The sequence below is a fragment of the Ovis canadensis genome, chromosome 1 (assembly GCF_042477335.2).
Source record: "Ovis canadensis isolate MfBH-ARS-UI-01 breed Bighorn chromosome 1, ARS-UI_OviCan_v2, whole genome shotgun sequence".
Classification (NCBI taxonomy): domain Eukaryota; kingdom Metazoa; phylum Chordata; class Mammalia; order Artiodactyla; family Bovidae; genus Ovis; species Ovis canadensis.
In genome coordinates, this window is record NC_091245.1 from 21,485,222 (window position 1) to 21,506,989 (window position 21,768).

At 44.5% G+C, this 21,768-nt stretch overlaps 1 protein-coding gene across 1 annotated transcript; it reads left to right on the plus strand.

Annotated features, from left to right (window-relative positions):
* Positions 1-1,828: 1,828 nt before the first annotated feature.
* On the plus strand, positions 1,829-17,713 carry LURAP1 (leucine rich adaptor protein 1). The gene is made up of 2 exons (XM_069590271.1): positions 1,829-2,161; positions 12,208-17,713. The coding sequence occupies exons 1-2, from the start codon at positions 1,964-1,966 to the stop codon at positions 12,727-12,729; spliced, it is 720 nt and encodes a 239-aa protein (XP_069446372.1). The 5' UTR covers positions 1,829-1,963; the 3' UTR covers positions 12,730-17,713.
* Positions 17,714-21,768: the final 4,055 nt, after the last annotated feature.

Sequence of the window (21,768 nt, forward strand, 5' to 3'; positions counted from 1 at the left end):
TTTACCACCTGAGCTACCAGGGAAGCCCAAGTATGTGTTAGAACAGAATAAATCCCAACATATTTTAAAAAGGTGTCCCTTGGGGTTCCCCCTTTACCCTCTTCTCTCCTCAAACTCACTCTTCATAGATGATCTCATCCACTCTCATGAGCTCTCTGACCATCAAGATTTCTAAACTCATTCCTGCAGACTTTCTCCTGAGCTCCAGGCAGACCCGTGTTCAACTACTGTGTGAACATTCTCATAGGCTCCTCCAGTTCAGCATGACTCCTGCAAAAACTATCTCTCCTCAACCCCAGTCTTCTTGGGTTCCCTTCCTTGGTGAATAGCATCAGGTCAAACAGCTGGGAGTCACCCTCAATTCCCTGTCTCTCTCCAGCAATCAGGCCAGGTCTCTTTGCTCACCATTATATTTTTTGTACCACATACCATGGCTAGAACATAGGAGATCCTCCAGAATATTTTTTGAAATCATTTGCTTTCTGAACAAATACTTATTGAATGACAGTATAGATAAACAAATGTTACTAGTTATCAAGTCTTGTCCATCATGCCATCTAAAGATTCCTCCTCCATTCAGGTCTAATTCTTTTCCAACTTCACAACCAGCCCCGGCCAGGACATTTTAGTTTCTTGCCTTCTACCTTGTCTCCTTGACTTCAGATATTCACTCCTTTAATTCTCCTTGCAAAATCCAGAGTATTTTTTCAAAAAAGGCAAATCTATTTTGTCTGTCTCTGATTTAAAACCCTTTCATGGATCAAAGCATACTAAAGAAAAGTACGTTACTTAAAGTTACAAAGATAACAAGCTGAAAAATAATGATAGAAATAGGGCCAATGGAAGGAGGGAAGCATAGAATGTGCAGTAAATCTTATGTATCATAATAGGAGGTCAGTAGACAATGTTTAAAATCAGGAGATGATGATAAAAGCCTATTGTGGAGCTATGAGTATAAACACCAGGAAAAAATAGCTAAAAGTGGTTGCCTCTGGGAAGTGGAACTAGATGTGGGAAAGGATAGGTCAGGGTAACTATCTTTTATGCCATGGACCAGAATTACTTGGATTAAAAACCAAAATCAAGCCAGAGCATAAAAAGTTTTTATGGATCCTCATTGCTCACAGAATAAAATCCAAGCATATTAAAACCACCTTTTATAAATCTGTTACTCAAAATGTGGTCCCTGGACCAGCCGCATGGCCATCAGCAGGGAGCTTGTTAGAAATGCAGAATCTCTGGCCCTACCCAAGATTTACAAAATCAGAATCTGCATTTTAACAAGATTCCCAGATAATCCATATATGTACAGTATAAGAATCATCAGCTTCAATATTTTCTCCTCACTGGCCAAAAGAACTTGACTTCCTCGCCTTTAGTCTAAATTTAGTGGCTTGTGCGTGTGTGTGTGCGTGCGTGCGTGTATGTGTGTGTGTCGGTGGCTAGTTAAATTCCAACCACTGTTTTAGACCCAGCTCCTCTACTCCAGGGGCTTCCCTGGTGGCTTAGATGGGAAAGAATCTACTCCAAGAAGGCTTCCAAAACCCTCTGTAGCTCTGTTAGCACTCTTCCTTAAAATCCCACCTCCCTAACTGAGGGTGCTTAACCTTCCTTCAGCAAACATTCATTGGGCGCCTGCTGAGTGCCTGGCTGGACTCAGCGCCACAGTCGGGAGAAGGCGCTGAGTTGCCTTCAGGTGCATACTCAGCATCACCCAGCCTCACCCATTCCGGAGCCAGAGGTGTATGCGCAGCACCCGAAGATCCACACTCAACACACACATACCGAGCTCTGCGCCGCTTTTCTGAGTGTTACGGCGCCCTCCTCCCTCCGCGACAGAGTGCGGGCGGGGACCCACCGGTTCCGCCCGGCACTAGCAGCCGAAAAAGGAGGACCCCCCCCCCCCCGCCGGGAGCGGGATCCCGGCGTCCGGTTGCCCAACCCCGTTCAGGCTTAGGCCCGCATGGAGGGGACTGCGGAGTCCCAGACGCCTGACCTGCGAGACGTGGAGGGCAAGGTGGGCAGGAAGACCCCTGAAGGGCTGCTCCGTGGGCTGCGAGGCGAGTGGGAGCCAGGAACCTCTGGCGCTCTGCTGCTCTCCGGGGCCCCTAGCACGGGCCACAGCCTGGGGGACAAGATCATGGCGCTGAGGATGGAGCTGGTGAGTGGGGGCTGCACGGGCCAGTGGGACGGAGTCTCCAGCGCGGGGCCGGAAAGGATGGACTCGCGTACCCAGAGTTGGGCTGGGGAGGAGGGAGTTAAAACCACCTGCCTAACTCCTCAGTATTCCTACCAGATCAATCTTTAATCCTTGGGGTTCATTAATTGCCTTCCCCACCAAGGGTGAGTGGAGTATTGACTCCGGGTGGGAGGTGCAGGATTTGGTAAGTTGTGTGTGTGTGTGTTTTGTTTTTTTTGCCAAATAATTGGGAGGGGAGAGGTATGGGTTGGGAAGCCCTGAGAACCTAGGACGGCACAAATCTAGCTCCTCCTTTCCCCCTAGCCACCATTACAGGGCAACAGTTTTTTTCTCCTCCTCCAAACTGGGACCGGGGTTTGTTCCTCTGTGGCTCCAGTATCCACCCCAACACTCTGCACAGAAGCGATTTGCGTGAAAACTGCCTGGACTAGGGCCACTAAAAACATCCTCTTTCCCTAGCATCCCCCACACCCACGGACAATATTTGAAAGTTCCTAGGAGCTTAGCAGACACGGAGGAGCAGCACCAGCGTGTTGACCTCACCTCCTCAGACCCTGTCTCCTTCCTGCCAGCCCCCAAGTACACTGGAGATTTGCATCTCATCTGCACTTCCTTGGGGAGAAGAGGAGGAAACCAGCACCGAGCCCCTTCCCTGTTGCTGCTGCTCTAGATTCAGAGCCAAAAGGGCAGTTGGGGCCTCCCAGGCTCCCTAGGGCCCTGGTTCCGGTGAAGGGGGTGATCTACACCTGCCACCACTTTGCAACCAATTCTAGGGAACTGAGGAATTGCCAGCTACCTTCTGGCCTAGAACCAGGAGCCCACAGTGAGTGTGTCAGCTAATAGGTCTTCCTGGAGCCCCACTGTGCCCAGTTCTGTGCCATGCTGAGGGGTGTGTGTGTGTGTGTGTGATGCTGAGGGGTGTATGTGCCATGCTGAGGTGTGTGTGTGTGTGTGTGTGTGTGTGTATGTAGGGAGACGTTGGGAGGGAGGTCTTGGGACTTCCTGAAAGGATGGGAGGAGAGTTTCGTGGGCAAAGCAGTCAGGGAAGGCTCCCTGGGGGAAGGATTTGAATGCCATGTGTGCATTTGGCCTTGAAGGTTGGAAGCTATTGCCAGATTCTCCCCAGTAGGGTTGTAACTGTGCCCACCTAAGGGAGGGGTCTGGCTTTGCCTCACTCTACAAACTTTAGCTTAGGGCAGAGAAAGAGCTAACTTAGAATGTCTTGCTTTGAAAACTAACTTTCACCAAGTGCATGTGCCAGGAATCATGCTGAACATTTTACAAGATAGTCTCCTAGTTCTCATGGAAACTTATTAGGTAAGGGATATTTTATAGATGAAGAAACTGAGGCACAGAGAGGCTAAGTAGCTGTCCAAAGTCAGACAAAAAGTAGAAAGTATAGCCAAGTTTTGAATTCAGATGATTTGCCTGCACTTTACATTTTCAGTATTGAGACCTGCTTTGTGCCAGATGCACTAAATGTCTTTTATGTCACTGGAGGGAGAAAAGCAGTTATCGTTTTCCCCTCTCACAGAGGAAACAGGCTTGCAGGTGCTGAGGGGCTTGCCTGAGCTCGCACGGGGAGGAGCCATGGCTGGTCTCTCTGGCTTTAACTCTTTCCTGTCTTTGGTGGAGACTGCGTGTGTGCTAAGTCACGTCAGTCATGTCCGACTCTTTGTGACCCCATGGACTGTAGCCTGCCAGCCTCCTCTGTCCATGTGATTCTCCAGGCAAGAATACTGGAGTGGGTTGCCATGCCCTCCTCCCAGGAGATCTTCCTGACCCAGGGATCGAACTGGGGACTCCTCAGTCTCCTGCATTGCCAGGTGGATTCTTTATCACTGGCACCACCTGGGAAGCCCTGGAGGAGATTACCTATCGGTAAACTTGAAAGGATAAGTTTCTCTTTTGTTTGGGTCTTTCTGCATTCCTGACCCAGCCCGGCCTGGGGCCCAAGGCTCCCTAAGAAAGACACAAGGGAGGGAGCCTTCTGGTCCTGCTCAGGGAGAGGTTCCCCAAGTGCCCTGCTCCATTCCTTTCCCCTCCCCTGCAAAGGTGCCTTTGGTCTCTATGTACTCTGCACTGGGGAGGGCAAGGGGTGGGGCATTTGCGGGGAGAGGGTTCCCCTGGAGCCACTTGTGGCAGAACTAGTCCAAGCCCTGTAAGTAGTGTCCTTCAACTGCCCCTCACCCAGCTTTCCTGCAGGGAGTGGGCAGGCCTGTCCTTGAGGCCAAGGTCATCCCTGCCTCTTGGCCACTTCCCTCCCCTACTTAAAAGTTGAGTGAACCAGACAGACTCTGGGATCTGTGGGAAGGGAAAACAATGGCAACCTCCCATACTTAATCCTCCCACCCACAGAACTGTTGCTATGGCAACCCACCCCCGCAGAACAGTTTGAGAAAAAGCTTTAGGCAGAGAGAGAGAAGGCATGGGTTCAAGTCCTGGCTTTGCTCCTGATTCTGTTGTGATTTTGAGCAGAGCCCTGACTCTCTTTGGCCTCAGTTTTCCTACTTCTAGAGGGAGGGTAGGGGGGCGGGCCAAGGGTAACAATAGTCTGGGAATCTCAGTCTCAAACCAGGGAGCTAAGACTCAGATCTCTGGGTTTTTGTGCCTGGACTTGATTGAGATTGAGCCTGTGAGTGAGCTGCACTTGTGACCTTAGGGCTGGTCAGAGCATCTGACATATGCTTGTTAAGGGAGGAATGGAGAACCTGAATTCCCCTGGGAAGAGAACTGGGTTGGCGTGGCCTCTGAGGCTGCATCTTTTCTGTGTGGTTTATCCCCTTTCTGTTTCCAGAGAGATTGGTGTGAAATGAGTGTTTCTTTTTCTGGCAAGAAAGCCTTGCTTTCTTCTATTCTGAGCAGTTGTGCTGTCACAGTCAGGGAATCCCACTGTCACAGGACTGTAAGATCTGCTGCTCAGGTTCGTTTTCACCAATGTGATAAAACCCAGCCCCCAAACCCGGAGACCAGCAAAGACACCAAAGAAAGTAAAGGCCAGAGAATCATAGCACTGAAGCCGACCTACCGAATCCTAGTCTAAGCACCATAAATGAACTGGGTGGGACCTGCTGCTCTCAGGGAGCTCACAGTCTAGGTTAGGGGAGAAACAGACTAGCCACTGGCACAGGTGCTAGAACCCACAGAGTACTTCCTGGAAGTTTTCACTGTAGAGTGACATGGTCAGATTTGTGTTCTGGGAAGGCACAACTGAATTGGAGATGCAAGCTATTTCCTCTGGTTAGAATGGCTCTCCATTGCTTTGCCTGGCTAAGGCTCACTTGACTTTCAAGTCTCAGCTCCTGTCCTTTATTCTAGGAAGCATTTCCTTACTCCCCTGGTTAGGTTGTAGTCCTCTGGGTACCCACAGCTCTCTGTGTAGCATTTATGTCCCCTGGCATTTCCTGCTCTGAAATTTAAGTGTTTGTATCTTTGTCTTATCTTATCTACTAGACTGTGAACTCCCAGGGCAAGAAATGATGTCTTTTCTTGCTTTATCTACAAAATGCCATGCCTATAAAAAACACCCAATAAATATTGTTCCACGACTGAATGGCTTAATTTCATCTTGAAGAAGTATGGGGAAGACTTTCTAGAGGAGGCAACATTTGAGTTGGGCCTTGAATATAGTCAATGGGAATTCCAGTTCAAGATGGCACGTCAAACACATACATTTACTTCCATTCCTCTTGAAACTCCATTAAAAGCTAGTAAAGAGCTTATTTTTAAGGCCATGAAGCCATTAGGACAAGAATAGGAGAGAAGGTGATAGAAATAAAATCTGGAAGCCGAAAGCAGCAGGAAGAGTAGTAACTAAGTAGTCTTGAAAAAAGCTGAATTCCAAGCCAGCAATACAGAAAGCAGAAAAGCAATCCATTTAGCACCTCAAAGGTCTCAGGAGCTGTGCTCAGATATTTCTGGAACTGAGGGTACAAATGGAGCTGAACACAAATGGGTTGATGAATGTCTAAGAATCATACTCTTTAAGATTCCCTTCACAACTGGGCAACTAATTGCCCACTACTCCTTTATCATCGCAGAAAACTGGAAATGTACATTTTGGAAAGAAGGGAACAGAAGGAAGGGAAGAAGGGGAAGGGCAGAAAGCTGGAAAGCAGGAAGAAAGGGAAGGAGGGAGGGATGGAAGAAGGGAGGAAAGAGGAAGGAAGGGAGGAGAAAATGAAGCAGGAGAAGCATTTTTAGTATGAGAAGTTTTGTTTAATGCATTTAGTTTGGTCATGGACTAAATGGTTTCCCCTTTAATCTATTTGTCCCCAGCATGAAATAATTGAATATAATCTCTTTTATCTTGTATCATGAATAGTCAGTATAGTATATGGTACTTCAGTTATTTATGTCCAGATCTCCTAATTGAAACTGTAAGCTTCTGTTAAGTAGGGAGGGTTTCTCCATTATCTTTGTGTTCAGTTCAGTCGCTCAGTTGTGTCCAGCTCTTTGTGACCTCAACTGCAGCACACCAGGCCTCCCTGTTCATCACCAACTCCCAGAGTTTACTCAAACTCATGTCCATTGAGTCAGTGATGCCATCCAACCATCTCATCCTCTGTCATCCCCTTCTCCTCCTGCCTTCAGTCTTTCCCAGCATCAGGGTCTTTTCAAATGAGTCAGTTCTTCGCATCGTGGCCAAAGTATTGGAACTTGGCTTCAGCATCAGTCCTTCCAGTGAACATTCAGGACTGATTTCCTTTAGGATGGACTGGTTGGATTATCTTGCAGTCCAAGAAGACTCTCAAGAGTCTTCTCCAACACCACAGTTCAAAACCATCAGTTCTTCGGTGCTCAGCTTTCTTTATAATCCAAATCTCACATCTATACACGACTGCTGGAAAGACCATAACTTTGGCTAGACGGACATTTGTTAGCAAAGTAATGTCTCTGCTTTTTAATGTGCTGTCTGGGTTGTCTTTGTGTAATTACTAGAAGATCCAGGTACCCAATAATCATTTGTTTAATTGAATTCAAGTTGGGATAATCTTCCAAAAACACAAATAATTTCAGGTACAAAATTTTCTGTGCTTATGCCATAGTAGATAAGTTAATTATAATAATAGGTATAGGTGCCTTTTATTGATTAGTGAATACTTGTCAGACAGTATGCCATGCCTGTGACTGTTCCTTCTACTTCTTAATAAACCTTTAGAGAGTATCCTCTTTTACCATGAAGAAATGATGGCTTAAAGGAAAAATATATTCCCATTTCATATGGCTCATTAGTGGCAAAACTGGAATTTGAGTCTAGGACTGTTTAATTCCAGTGGCTATATTTTTCTCAGTGTACAAATACTCGGTCTTATTTCTGGCTTATCATTGTTGGTTTGTGTGAAGCATTTATTTCCTGAATAGTTTAATAAATACTTATCAAGTAATATATATTTAAAAAATAATAAAACCAAAAGTCTCCAGATTGGGAGACACCAAGCAGAGTCTGAGAGCAAGAAGGGTTAAATTAAAATATACCAAATGTTATGTAATACCCCTCCTAGCCTTTCCCTTACTTGGCTCCCAGAATAATGGCAGCTTTGCTTACATTATATTCTCTAAATGGGTATAATATAGTGAATCTTATGAACCCAAGAGAAAAACACACACATACACACACACTCACACACACACACACACAAAGATACTACCTACGTTACCCAATTGAACAGCCTCTGAATAACTCTTAGTGAGGTTCAGGGTTGGCAAGCCTCTGGCACAGAGTTTCCAATCAGCTTTCTTAGAGACCAGTCTGAAGTGTGAGCAGCAGCTTAAGATTGTAAGACTGGTGAAACCCTTTAACTATATAGACTTAAACAGAAAAAAAAAAAAAAAACAACTTAAAGAGATATTCAAAGAGATAAGAACTTAATCATTAATTATATCCTTAAAGAGATAATATTACAGTCATGAAGAAAAATGGAAAGTTATAAAAGGAAACATGTAAGGACTTCCCTGGTGGTTCAGTGGCTAAGACTCTGCACTCCCAGTGCAGAGGACTCGGGTTCAATCCCTGGTCAGGGAACTAGATCCCACTAAACATTCTGCATGCCACATCTAAAGATTCTGCATGCTGCAAGTAAAAGATCCTGCGTGCCACAACTAAAAAGAAAAAGAAGAAGAAGAAGAAGAAAAATCCAAGATCTAGAAACAACTCTTGAAAATAAAAACATGCTAGGAAAAAATGAAAAACTCAATAGAAGAGTTGATACTGTTGAAATATTTCACCAACTAGAATACACATAGGAAGAGGAGGAAGAGAGGAAAAATAGAGGATCCATTCAGGGTACCTTCTATCCAAATAAAGATATTTCCAGGAAAAACAAAAATGTGTGTGTGTGTGTGTGTGTGTGTGTGTGTGTGTGTATAGGTGCACAGGCTTAGACAATTAAGAATATGCCTGCAATGTGGGAGATCCAAGTTTGATCCCTGGGTCGGGAAGACCCCCTCGTGAAGGAAATGGCAACCGACTCCAGTACTCTTGCCTGGAGAATTGCATGGACAGAGGAACCTGGCAAGCTACAGCCCATGGGGTCGCAAAGAGTCGGACATAAGTGAGCGACTAAACACTTTCACACTTTCATATATATACATATGTTTTTTCATATATATGTATTTTTCATATATATATATATATATATATATATATATATATAATCAATGAAATAATTAAAATCTCCCGGAACTGGAGGACATGAGCCTGTAGATTAAAGGTGCCCAACAAATGGCCAGTTCAGTGGATGAAAGCAGAATCACACAATGGTAAATCATTGTGATAATTTAGGACACTGGGGATCATGAGAAGGTCCTAAAAACTTCTAGAAAGAGTGAGAACATGGTCACATACAATAAAGCAGAACGGCATCAGACTTTTAAAATGAAGCACTGAAAATTGGAAGATGATGGAACAATGCTTTAAATTCTGACAAAAAACTATTTTCAACCTAGATTTCTATGCTCAGCTAATCAGTCAATAGTGTGAGGAATGAATAACAATGTTTTAAAACATGTGAAGCTTCAACAAATATACCTCCTATGCAGGTATAGTCTATGCAGACTTTTCTTGGGAAGCTACTGGAGGAAAAGCGCCACACATACATTAAGGAGTAAATCAATAAAAAAAGATGTGGGATCCAGGAATTGGGATCCAACTCAAGAGAGAGGCAAAGGGAATCCCCAAGATGATAGTGAAGGGAGATAGATCTCTGGAGGATAGCTGTGCAGCAGGGACAGATTGGAACAGGCCAGAAACTGTCTCGAAGAAGAGGGAATAGATAGAACATGTGATATGTTTAAAAGTCTTGGGGAGGGTGGAATGAATCGGGAGAGTAGTACTGATATATATAAAAGATGCTTACTCCTTGGAAGGAAAGTTATGACCAACCTAGACAGCATATTAAAAAGCAGAGACATTACTTTGTCAACAAAGATCCGTCTAGTCAAGGCTATGGTTTTTCCAGTGGTCATGTATGGATGTGAGAGCTGGACTATAAAGAATGCTGAGCACCAAAGAATTGATGCTTTTGAACTGTGGTGTTGGAGAAGACTCTTAAGAGTCCCTTGGACTGCAAGGAGATCCAACCAGTCCATCCTAAAGGAGATCAGTCCTGGGTGTTCATTGGAAGGACTGATGTTGAAGCTGAAACTCCAATACTTTGGCCACCTGATGCAAAGAAATGACTTATTTGAAAAGACCCTGATGCTGGGAAGGATTGGGGGCAGGAGGAGAAGGGGACAACAGAGGATGAGATGGTTGGATGGCATCACCGACTCAATGGACATGGGTTTGGGTGGGCTCTGGGAGTTGGTGATGGACAGGGAGGCCTGGCGTGCTGCAATTCATGGGGTTGCAAAGAGTCGGACATGACTGAGCAACTGAACTGAACTGATATATATACACTGCTGCTGCTGCTGCTGCTAAGTTGCTTCGGTCATGTCCGACTCTGTGCAACCCCAGAGACGGCAGCCCACCAGGCTCCCCTGTCCCTGGGATTCTCCAGGCAAGAACTGGAGTGGGTTGCCATTTCCTTCTCCAATATATATAATGTGTCTAATAGATAGCTAGTGGGAAGGTGCTGTATATCACAAGGAGCTCAACTCAGTGCTCTGTGATGACCTGGAGGGATGGGGTAGGGGGTGGGAGGGGGTGGGAGGGGGTGCTCAGGAGGAAGGGGATCTATATATACATATAGCTGTTTAACTTTGTTGTATAGTGGAAGCTTACACAACATTGTAAAGCATTTATACTTCAGTTAAAAAAAATAAAGCTGTGAGAGGGAAATTTAGACTACTGGGAGAGAGTTTAGGGATGACTTACTGATAACAATATACCAAACTAAGAAAATAGTTGTGGTAGTAGTAGTAATAATAAGGATAATAATTATTATCTAAAAAGGAAAACTTAAAGTTGTACAAAAAAAAAAGGAAAAGTAACCACAGTAAATCACATGGCTTAGCTGTGAGTAGCATTTCCAAATTCTAATAAGGTAAATGCTGAATAGTTAATTTTATTACATACATTGTAATAAAATGGGGAGAGTGTGACTATGGCAGAGATAAAGGGAGCAGGATGAAAGAGTTAAATCCTTAACCTTCTATTATATACAAAGTCAATAGAAAATACTTAAAAATCAGTAAGCAGTTATTTAAAATTGGAAGGTAAGTACCAAAATAAATGGGCCTCCTTGGTGGCTCAGCAGGAAAGAAACCACCTGCAATGCTGGAGACATAGACATGGGTTTGATCCCTGGGTTGGGAAGATCCCTTGGAGGGGGGTGTGGCAACCCACTCTAGTATTCTTGCCTGGAGAGTCCCATGGACAGGGGAGCCTGGCTGCATTCCATAGGGTCGCACAGAACTGGACACAACTGAAGTGACTGGGCACACATGCAACAAAATAAACAGCTAAAAAATTAATAGTAGTTGTCTTTGGCAAGTGGGATTTAGGAAAGGGAAACTGTTACTTTTCTTAACAAATCTTACAGAACTATTTGCTTCTTCAATCTATATACATCTGTTACTTTTATTAAAAGTGAAGCTAAATGAAAATTTAAAAGTTATGTGTGGCAGGACCTGGAATTCCCATGGCAATATGGTAGAGATGAAGTTAGAGGGATGAGCATGAGCCATATAATGACAGGCTTTTGAATACCTGCTGCTAAAATATTTCAATATTCTCTTTTCTGAGAGCAGTGCAAAGCCCGCAAAGGTTCTTGAGCAAGGGAGGGACAAGTTCAGACTTGTGCTTGGGGAAGATAACTCAGTGCATCTGAGCTGGAAAGGACCCTAGAGATTACCCAGTAAGTCAGACTTGCGCTCAATGCAGACAGGGAGACTGGTGTATAGTAGAAGGAAGTGCCAGATCCCCAGCCAGCAGGATTCTGACCCTTTGAAGCTCTAACCAACCCCTCCCTCCCCACAGTGGCTACTGCCACACCCCAAAGGGACTGGGGGACCAGGTTAGCATCCTCTTTATGCCACGCCCCCAGCTCATGCCTCTGTTTGGCCCAATCTATTTCCCAATTAACACTTGGCCCCCTCTAAGGCAACTTTTTGGATGACTGCTTCTAAGTCTTACTGGTGAATCTGGACCGGTTCAGTAGTAAATATCCTATCTGTGAAGTTTAAGTCTCAGTAGGATTGGATTTTAATATTTATTGAGATCTCACTCTATACCAGGTACAGTGGTCCGTACTTAATAGACAACATCTCAAAACTCTCCCAACCACCCTGTGAGGTGAGTCATTTAAACCTATTTCACAAACAAGGAAACCCAGGGCCAACAAAGGCAAGAAAGTTGCCCACAGTCACAAAGCTGGATCAGTTGTAGAGCTGAGATTTTAAGCAGCAATCTCTCTGCTTCTAAAGCCTACAGTCCAAACCATTCTATTTACATGGTTCTTGAAAGTCAAGCATAGTTGTTTGGATTACAAGGTAGAGGCCTCTAGAAACACTGGGGAAACCCATGGCCCAGAACCTGGGACTGATTTCTTCTCTCACTCCCCTAGGCTTGCCTGAGAGCCATCGACGTGAAGATCCTGCAGCAGCTGGTGACCTTGAATGAGGGCATTGAGGCGGTGCGCTGGCTGTTGGAGGAGAGGGGGACATTGACCAGCCACTGCAGCAGCCTCACCAGCAGCCAATATAGCCTGACAGGCGGGAGCCCAGGCCGCTCAAGGCGAGGCAGCTGGGACAGCCTGCCAGACACAAGCTCCGCTGACCGGCTGGACAGTGTCTCCATCGGCAGCTTCCTGGACACAGTGGCGCCCAGCGAGGTGGATGAACACGGCCCCCCTGGGGCTCCCCGCCCCGAGATGGACTGGGCAAAGGTTATACCTGGTGGGGAGAGGGCCAGGACTGAGGTGGACCTGACAGCCACCAGGCTAGGGAGCTTGAGGGCCGTGTGGAAACCCCCAGGGGAGGGGCTGCAAGCTGCACCTCCTGAGCCGCCAGAGGATGAGAGTGCCAAGCTGGGCTTCGAGACCCACTGGTACTGGGGCCAGTGCCAGGATGATGTGACCTTCCTGTAACAACTCTTCCACCCTTTTGTACTCCTATGGCTCTTTCATCACTAGGCCCTGGTCTCCCGTGAATTTGTTCTCCCTCTATCTGGAATTAGGAAGAGGCTGCATTGAAATCAGTTACCATGAAACCTGGCCTTACCATCCCTCTGGTCCCTGGGGAGGCTCTGCCTTTAACCTTCAATTGTTGGGTCCCTAGAGCTATTTCCATAGGTACATGGACTCTAGAGGCTTGACCTGTGGCTCCAGGTGTGATAGTATCTCTTCTCCTTTCCCCACAACTAGGTAAGGATTTGAGGGTTTAGCATCCCTATGAAATCACTGATGAAGGGACTGGGATGTGATTACCTCACCCAACTTCTAGGAGCCTTAGCCTCACTCTTGGCCAATATGGAGGTCTGTGGAGGGACATGCACATTCAGGGCCAAACCTCCATGGATTGACCCTCCCAGAAGCCTTTGGGGTTGGTAGGGCCACCCCTTCCTGGCTGGTGAGTGATGTCATTTCCTGCAAGGATGGATTAGCCTTTCCTTTGTACCAGTCTTTTAGTGATGATAGATATAAGGGTATTTGAGCCCCTGCTGCTAAGTGAGACCATATTATTTATTCTCCCTACCATTCCTTCTTGTGAATGGGACTATACTACCCTCTTGGCAGGAAAGTTTCTCAGTCAGATATTTGCACTTCTCAGAAAGGTTCTTTCTGTTTAAACAGGGAGTTCTCATTTTATTCCAGGGATTCTCACTTCCTCTGTGACCACCTGCCTGTCTGGTGCCTGCACTCCTGTTTCTCTGCTTTTAGGGAGGAAACTGGCAGGGGCCTCCACCTACAGATCTCAACAGTCTGTTTGGCCTGCCCTGCCATAGTCCCCTGTCTTATTCTGTCCCTGGGTGGCCTCCATTCTTGTATTCTGGCTCCAAATCTGTCTGCCAGAAGGTTCAGCCTTTGTGTCTCCACACCTTCTCAGTTTCTACTCTGGGCCTCAGGCCTTTAATATGCAGATGAGTCCTTCAACTTCTGATGGGAGCCAGAGGGAGAAGCTTGGGGTATACCAGGATCTCCAAAAGGGGGAGATATCTTCTCAGATCCTGTGATTCCCCTTCCCCCATCCTGCCCCAGACCTTCCACCATTTGGACACTGAGATGCCTACCTGGGGCTGGGACACAAGGAATCCTCTTGTCTGGGTTACAGTGCAGGGCGTGGCAGAGAAAGACTGAAGCTGTTTGGTTTTAGGGCCCGCATCCTGGGAGCGGGGGAGTAGGAGGGAAAGACTGCTTTCCTTCCTCTCTTAGAGCAAGCTCTAGACTCCTGGGACTGCAGAGGAAGTGGGGCACTGGCTCTGGTCCTGGGTCCCAGGGCCGTAGTGAGTTACACCACAGAAGGGACTCAGGGAAGCTGCCAACCTGGGGCCCAGGGAGGGGACAGGCCCAGGGAGAGGGTGGATATGAGGGCTATGACTGATGTCAGAGTATGAATTCTTGGAAATTAACACTTGGAACCCTGGGTACTGCCCCTATGCTGGTCCCTGTCTTTCCTGGGCCCTGAAACTGTCAATAGATTATTGAAAGGCAAAAAGGAAAAAAGGATATCAGGTGATCCTTGCCTATTTGCTGTGCCCTCCTGAGTTGAGAAGATCCTCTGAAGAAGGAAATGGCAATCCACTCCAGTATTCTTGCCTGGGAAATCCCATGAACAGAGGAGCCAGGCAGACTACAGTTCATGGGGTCGCAGAGTCGGACACGACTAAGCGACTCCACTTCTTGACTTGAGGAATCTTCCTCAAATCCTAGAATAACTCCTGCAGTTTCTCTACTTTTCATTCTATGCTGGGGAAGGGACAGAAGCCAAGTTGTTCATCTCTAGTTCCCATAAACTCCTCAAGTCTTGTCCCAAAACCCCCACGCAGATCCTTTTCCGGCAATACATTTGATTTGCGGCTCAAGACCGTGTTTCCTCCTCTCCTCTCAAAGGGATTGAAATCTCTCAAGAATATAAGTAAGTCTCTTCTTTGCTGCCCACCAGCCCTCTCCTTACCACCCCTCTTGGTTTCGGGGGTCCTGACCTCCCTTTAGGCTGGGAATTCAAGTACCCTTTCCCAGTACCCTGACCCTGTTGCCATTTTGTGGTGACTTTGGGTAACTATCTTTCTTTTTGAAACCCTTGTGTTCCTTTTTTAATTTTGCCGGTTCATTTAATCTACAAACTTCTGAGCTGAAGACGTTGTCCGCCCTCTTGTGGCCATTATGCACCATTGCTGGAGTAGCTGGGTGAAACCTTCAGGCTCAAATATAGCCTTAATGAAGACCAGCCCTCTTATTGCACAGACAGGTTAGAAAGACAGGCCTAGAGAAGGCAGAGAGTGCCCCAAATTTGCCCGTGGTAACTCTGAGGATCCTCAGGTTTAAGAACCCAGATCACCTGCCTACCTGCCCGTCCACCAAAGTTTCATCACTTGGCCAGACCATCCTCCCACCATACCCTGTCAACATCATCCAAGCCCAAAGGATCTGAAGGTAATTTTCTCCCTGTTTTAACACTCAGGTTCTTACCTTGTCCTCGAAAGGCAGCTTGGTGTTTGCAGAAAGAGCCACAGGCTCTGAGGAAAGAGACCCTTGGACCAGAATTGGGTAAAGGGTGCATTAATCCGGACCAGGGATACAAGGAAAATCAGTCCTGGACCAAATATTTTTCTGGGAAGGCAGGGTGAGTAGGCCCAACATCATGGGATCAGAACTCAGCATTACACACCTGGACATTAGAAGCAGGAGATAGGGATGGCAGGTGAGAGATAAATTCAAATGGAGTCTGAGGAGTTGGGAGCTTCAAAGTCAAGGGATTACAGCTCAGTTTGGATAGGCATCTGAGGGTATTGAGAGGCTAGAGAGGTGGGTGAGTGGGGCTGCCTGGGAACTCCAGGTAACCTGGATATCCTGTCTCAATACCTTAGATTTCATTTCACTCCCAGAGAAGCTGGTAACACACACCCTTGGTCCCTCCTACCTGCTTCTGTACTGGCTGTTTAAAGCTTAGCTCTCCTGTTAGTTTAGACCTTTCCCAGTTATGAAGAGGACCTGTTTAGGAGCTCAAAGAAGAAGACATGAAAAGGGAGAGAGGTGTAGAAAGACAAAAAAGAATGAGATGAAAATGGAGTCTTGAAAATATGATCAGAGGGACATACTATCCTCTAAGTGGGCTGCAGACTTTTGTCAGAGTCAGGGTCAAGGCAAAGGCAAGACTGCTCTTGGTAGCTGTGGAAACAGCACCTGAGAGGGTAAGAGGTGATGCTGCTGGGATGAGTCCATCAAGGAGACGTGAGACCATGTGAATGCTCAGGTATGAGAGCCTGCATTTAGGATAGGGTAGTGAACTTCAGCACTGGACTGCCTGGGAGCTCAGTGGCAGCTTAGGTGAGAAATGTTTGGAGCTTGCAGTGAACTCAGGCTCACTCTGTGCACGGTGCCAGGCATGTACTGGGTGTTCAGTAACACCCAGAGTAGAGGAATAAATGTGTATAAACCCAGGAAGAGACGTAACGTATAATTTAAAAAGTGGTTAATTAGGTAGGAATAGGAAATTTAAAGTACTATTCCATTCTCAGAAACACTATAAATAATGCATTATTAACAGATAGATAATAAATGAACTATAGTATGAACCTAGGTCAGTCTGACTGCAGAGGCTTCCAGGAAGTCTTCCCTGATTCCCCATTCCCTTCTCACAGACCTTACTCTCCTTGGAGAACAGGTTATGCTGCCCAGCAGCAGGGCTGGTGTGCATGTTTTCTATTGCTGCTCTGACAAACTGTCACAAGCTTAATGGCTTAAAACAACACAAATGTGTTATCTTACAGTTCTGGAGGCCACAGGTCTGAAATCAATTTTATTGGGTCAAGTTAAAAAGTGTTGGTAACCTCTTCTGGAGACTCTAGGGGGCAGTCCATTTATTTGCCTTTTCTAGCTTCTAGAGGCTGCTTGTGTTCCTGGACTCATGGCCCCTTCCTCCATCTTCAAAGCCAGCAACATAGTATTCTGCCTTTCTGACCTCTACTTCCGTTCTTACATCTTTCTCTGATTCTCCTGTCTCCTATTAGGAGGATTACATTGTGATTATATATCCTCGTGCTTACATTGGGCCCACTGTGATAACAGAATCATGTCCCCATCTCAAGATCCCTACTTTAACCATATCTTCCAAGTCGTTTTTGCCATATAAGGTAAACTATTCCCAGATTCTGGAGGTTAGGACTTGAACATCTTTGGAGGAAGGACCGTTATTCAGCCCTCCTCAAGCAGAGATGGAGGGTGGGAGGGAAGATGTACCCAGGCCCAGAACAAGCCTCTCAGCTGTGTCGAGCCTCCTTTAGCCTGGAGTGAGAGGTGGTGCCAGGGGGAGATAGCCAGCCCAGGCCCCATGTCTAGAGAGTGGCAAATGCCTCCTGCATCACTACCAAAGAGAGCTGAGAGTGAAGGTCATACTTGGGAGAAAATCTCAGTTTAGGGAACTTTTCAGATCTGAGACTTCCCTGGTGAATGTAGTGGAGGGTTCCAACAGGTTCTGTCTTCAACATTGCCTCCCCTCCAGAATCATACCTTGTTCCTCCTCAAGGTAGAAGATAATTACCAGCTAACACTAGCCTGGGCTCTCTCTACAAAGAGTAGATTAGTTGTCTCTTTTTAGAATTATTTTTTCATTCCTTGTTAAACCATGCTCAGCGGAGAATGGTGACCTCTTGTCATTAGTTGATACCAGGCCCCTTTTTGTTTGATTTTCTTCTTTTAATCCCTGATCCTTATTCTCATTCCTCTCCCTGACCCAGACACACACTTCAATGTGTTCAGTATGTGTTTGGATATGTATGTATCTTTGAAATATAATTATGTGCTTATGTGTTTTAATGTGTATAAATGATATACTTCTAAAGTAAGCCAACCTTTATAATGAATTAACCCATATTACAGTGATTTAACACAATAAAGATTTATTTTTCACTTACACAGCAGCACAGGTATTCTTGGTTGGATGGCTCTCCTTCACTGCCCATTTCATGTCCTAGACTCCTTCCATTCAGGTGGTGATAGGCTGACCCTGTATCGTAAGGTTCTCTATCAATTCTTCACCAAATTGTTACCATCCATTTATGACCATTTTATAAATTGGTTATTTCACTAGCAATTACAAAATGGTTATTCTCTAATGCTGTTGTTTTTTCTTCTATTAGTTCCAATTCTCTACAGAAAAACTTTTTTTACATCCTTCAGGACCATTTGGTTACCCTGAAATAAAGTTCATACCAGAATGGCAAGATAAGTGCTTAAATCTCTGCCCTTATTTATCCCTTTCAAATAGTAAGTTGATGTCCTAGCAACTTGGTGTTCAATGATTTTGTTTTGTTTTACTTTCTTTTTAAATTATTGTTGTGAACTTATTGTTTTATATATTTAATGTCTTTTAATCATTTTGTAGTTATTTTTTGTTTTATATTATGAAAAATCTTGAGTGTAAACAATAGTGGAGAAAATAGTATAATGAATTTCCATGCATCCATCACCCAGCTTCAATAATTATCAACTCTGGTCAATCTTGGTTTATTTATTCCCTCAACTACTCTTCCCTTAACCAAGATTATTTTGAAGCAAAACTAGTTATGATTCCAGTTTATTTATAATGTTTTATTATGTACCTCTAAAATATAAGGACTTTTATTATGATTATTGCACCTAAAATTAATAATTCCTTAATATAATAAAATATAGCTATTTAATTTCTGATAAACTTGTAAGTTTTAGTATCAGGATTATGCTGGCCTCTTAAAAGAGGTTAGGAAGTGTTTCTGTCTCCTTTGTTTTCTGAAAACACTTTTGTAACTTTGGTAGCATTATTCAGTATTTGACAGACTTCATCAGTGAAATAATCGGGTTGGAGTTTTCTTCGTGGGGGAGGGTTTTGATAAATTCAATTTCTGTGATACATATAGAGGTATTTCAACTTTTAATTTCATTTTGAGTTAGTTTTGGTAAGTTGTGTTTTTCAAATAATTTGTTTCAATTAAGTTGTTGAATTTATTGGCATAAAATTATTTATAACACTGCCTTGTTATTCTTTTTAAAAAACTATTCCTTGGAAAATAAAGCACAAGTGTAAAAACACACAAAATAAATATAGGACTTAATGAATTATTAAACACTCCTATAACCACTGGCATGTCAAGAACTAGAACCTACCCAGAAGTCCTGTCTATATGCCCCATTCCAATTATAATCCTCTTCTGCTGCCAAGCACTGCATAAGAACATTATAAAATTTTTATTTTCTAGTGTTCCCCTTACATACTTGTTGATATGTAGATTATCTGTAATGTATACATAATATTTAAATCATGAATAATGTTGATAATGCTATATCATGCTTTAAAAGTAGTCCACAAAAATGTTGTCTCCTTACTTATTTATACCTCTCATACAGAGAATGACCATATGCAGCTTTTTTTGCTTAGATGCTACATCCAAAGACTCATGGCAGTATGTTACATGACAGGTTAAAGCAAAATCAAGCAAACAAACAAAAAACTTGTGAATTTAATTTGAAAGTGTATATGGTATTATTTATTTGCTGAAGAATTTGATATTTAGAGAGAAGAAAATACAGTCGGCCCTATATATCTGCATATCCATGGATTCAATTGAAGGATGGAAAATATTTGAAAAAATTCCATGAAATTCCAAAAAACAAAACTTGAATTTGCCACTCATCTTCAACTATTTACATAGCACTTACATTATATTTGGTCTTCCCTGGTGGCTCAGACAGTAAAGAATCTGCCTGCAATGCAGGAGACAGGTTTGATCCACGGGTTGGGAAGATCCCTGGGAGAAGGAAATGGCCACCCACTCCAGTATTGCTGCCTGGAGAATTCCATGAACAGAGGAGCCTGGTTGACTACAGTCCATGGGATCGAAAAGAATTGGACAGGACTGAGCAACTAACTCTACTCTGCTGCCAATAAGCAACAATTTCCTGACTACAGTATTAACTTCTTTGTATCTTTTATATAGTTTTATCACCCAAATGTACATCCGTACATACTATACAGTCTTGTCCATTTGAAAACATTTTATGTCTTTTTCTTTTATTGGAGTGTAGTTGATTTACAATGTTGTATAAGTTTCAGGTGTACAGCAAAGTGATTCAGTTATACAGATCATATATTGATTCTTTTCTCATATAGGTTTTCACAGAATATTGAGTAGAGTTCCCTGTGCTATGCAGTGAGTCCCGATTGGTTGTCAATCTTATTGAGTGCAGCGGGCCGACATGGTGGAGCTGCTCGGGGCCGCGGCCGTTAGCCGAGATCACCTATGAGGAGCTTGTGGAAGGCACGGGCGGCCTGGAGGAGGGTCTGCAGGGCTGGTGTGGGGGGCCCGCTGCAGGAGAGCCCAGCCTAGTGCCTCTGCCTGGAGAGCAGCCTCCGGGACCCCCAGGAAGCAAATTAAAGCACATGTAACCGGAAGCAATGGCACCCCACTCCAGTTCTCTTGCCTGGAAAATCCCACGGAGGGAGGAGCCTGCTGGGCTGCAGTCCATGGGGTCGCTAAGAGTCGAACACGACTGAGCGACTTCACTTTCACTTTTCACTTTCATGCCTTGGAAAAGGAAATGGCAACCCACTCCAGTGTTCTTGCCTGGAGAATCCCAGGGACAGGGAAGCCTGGTGGGCTGCCGTCTATGGGGTCGCATAGAGTCGGACACGACTGAAGCGACCTAGCAGCAGCAGCAGCAGTGTGTATATGTTAATCCAAAGCTTCTGATTTATCCTTTCCTCACACATTTCCCCTTTGGTAACCATAGGTTTGCTTTCAATATCTGTAAGTCTGTTTCTGTTTTATAAATAAGTTTATTTGTAGCATTAAAAAAAATTAGATTCCACATGAGTCATATCAAATTTGTCTTGCTCTGACTTACTTCATTTAGTACATTTGATGTCTTTTTAAGTCTCTTAATCTAATCTAAAAGATCTTCATGACCCAAATAATCACGATGGTGTGATCACTCAACCTAGAGCTGGACATCCTGGAATGTGAAGTCAAGTGGGCCTTAGGAAGCATCATTATGAACAAAGCCAGTGGAGGTTAGAATTCCAGTTGAGCTATTTCAAATCCTAAAAGGTGATGCTGTGAAAGTGCTGCACTCAATATGCCAGCAAATTTGGAAAACTCAGCAATGGCCACAGGACTGGAAAAGGTCAGTTTTCATTACAATCCCTAAAAAGGCAATGCCAAAGAATGCTCAAACTACTGCACAATTTTTCAAAATTCTCCAAGCCAGGCGTCATCAATACATAAACTGTTAACTTCCAGATGTTCAAGCTGGTTTTAGAAAAGGCAGAGGAACTAGAGATCAAATTACCAACATCCGCTTGATCATCAAAAAACCAAGAGAGTTCCAGAAAAACGTCTATTTCTGCTTTATTGACTATGCCAAAAGCTTTGTGTGGATCACAATAAACTGTGGAAAATTCTGAAAGAGATGGGAATATCAGACCACCTGACATGCAGATTGAGAAATCTGTATGCAGGTTAGGAAGCAACAGTTAGAACTGGACGTGGAAAAACAGACTGGTTCCAAATAGGGAAAGGGGTACATCAAGGCTGTATATTGTCACCCGGCTTATTTAACTTCTATGCAGAGTACATCATGAGAAATGTTGGGCTGAAGAAGCACAAGCTGGAATCAAGATTGCCAGGAGAAATATCAATAACCTCAGATAGGCAGATGACACCACCCTTATGGCAGAAAGTGAAGAACTAAAGGCCTCTTGATGAAAGTGAAAGAGAAGAGTGAAAACGTTGGCTTAAAGCTCAACATTCAGAAAACGAAGATCATGGCATCTGGTCCCATCACTTCACGGCAAATAGACTAAAAAACAGTGGAAACAGTGGCACACTTTATTTTCTTGGCTCCAAAATCACTGCAGATGGTGACTGCAGCCCTGAAATAAAAAAAACCACTTACTCCTTGAAAGAAAAGTTATGACCAACCTAGACAGCATGT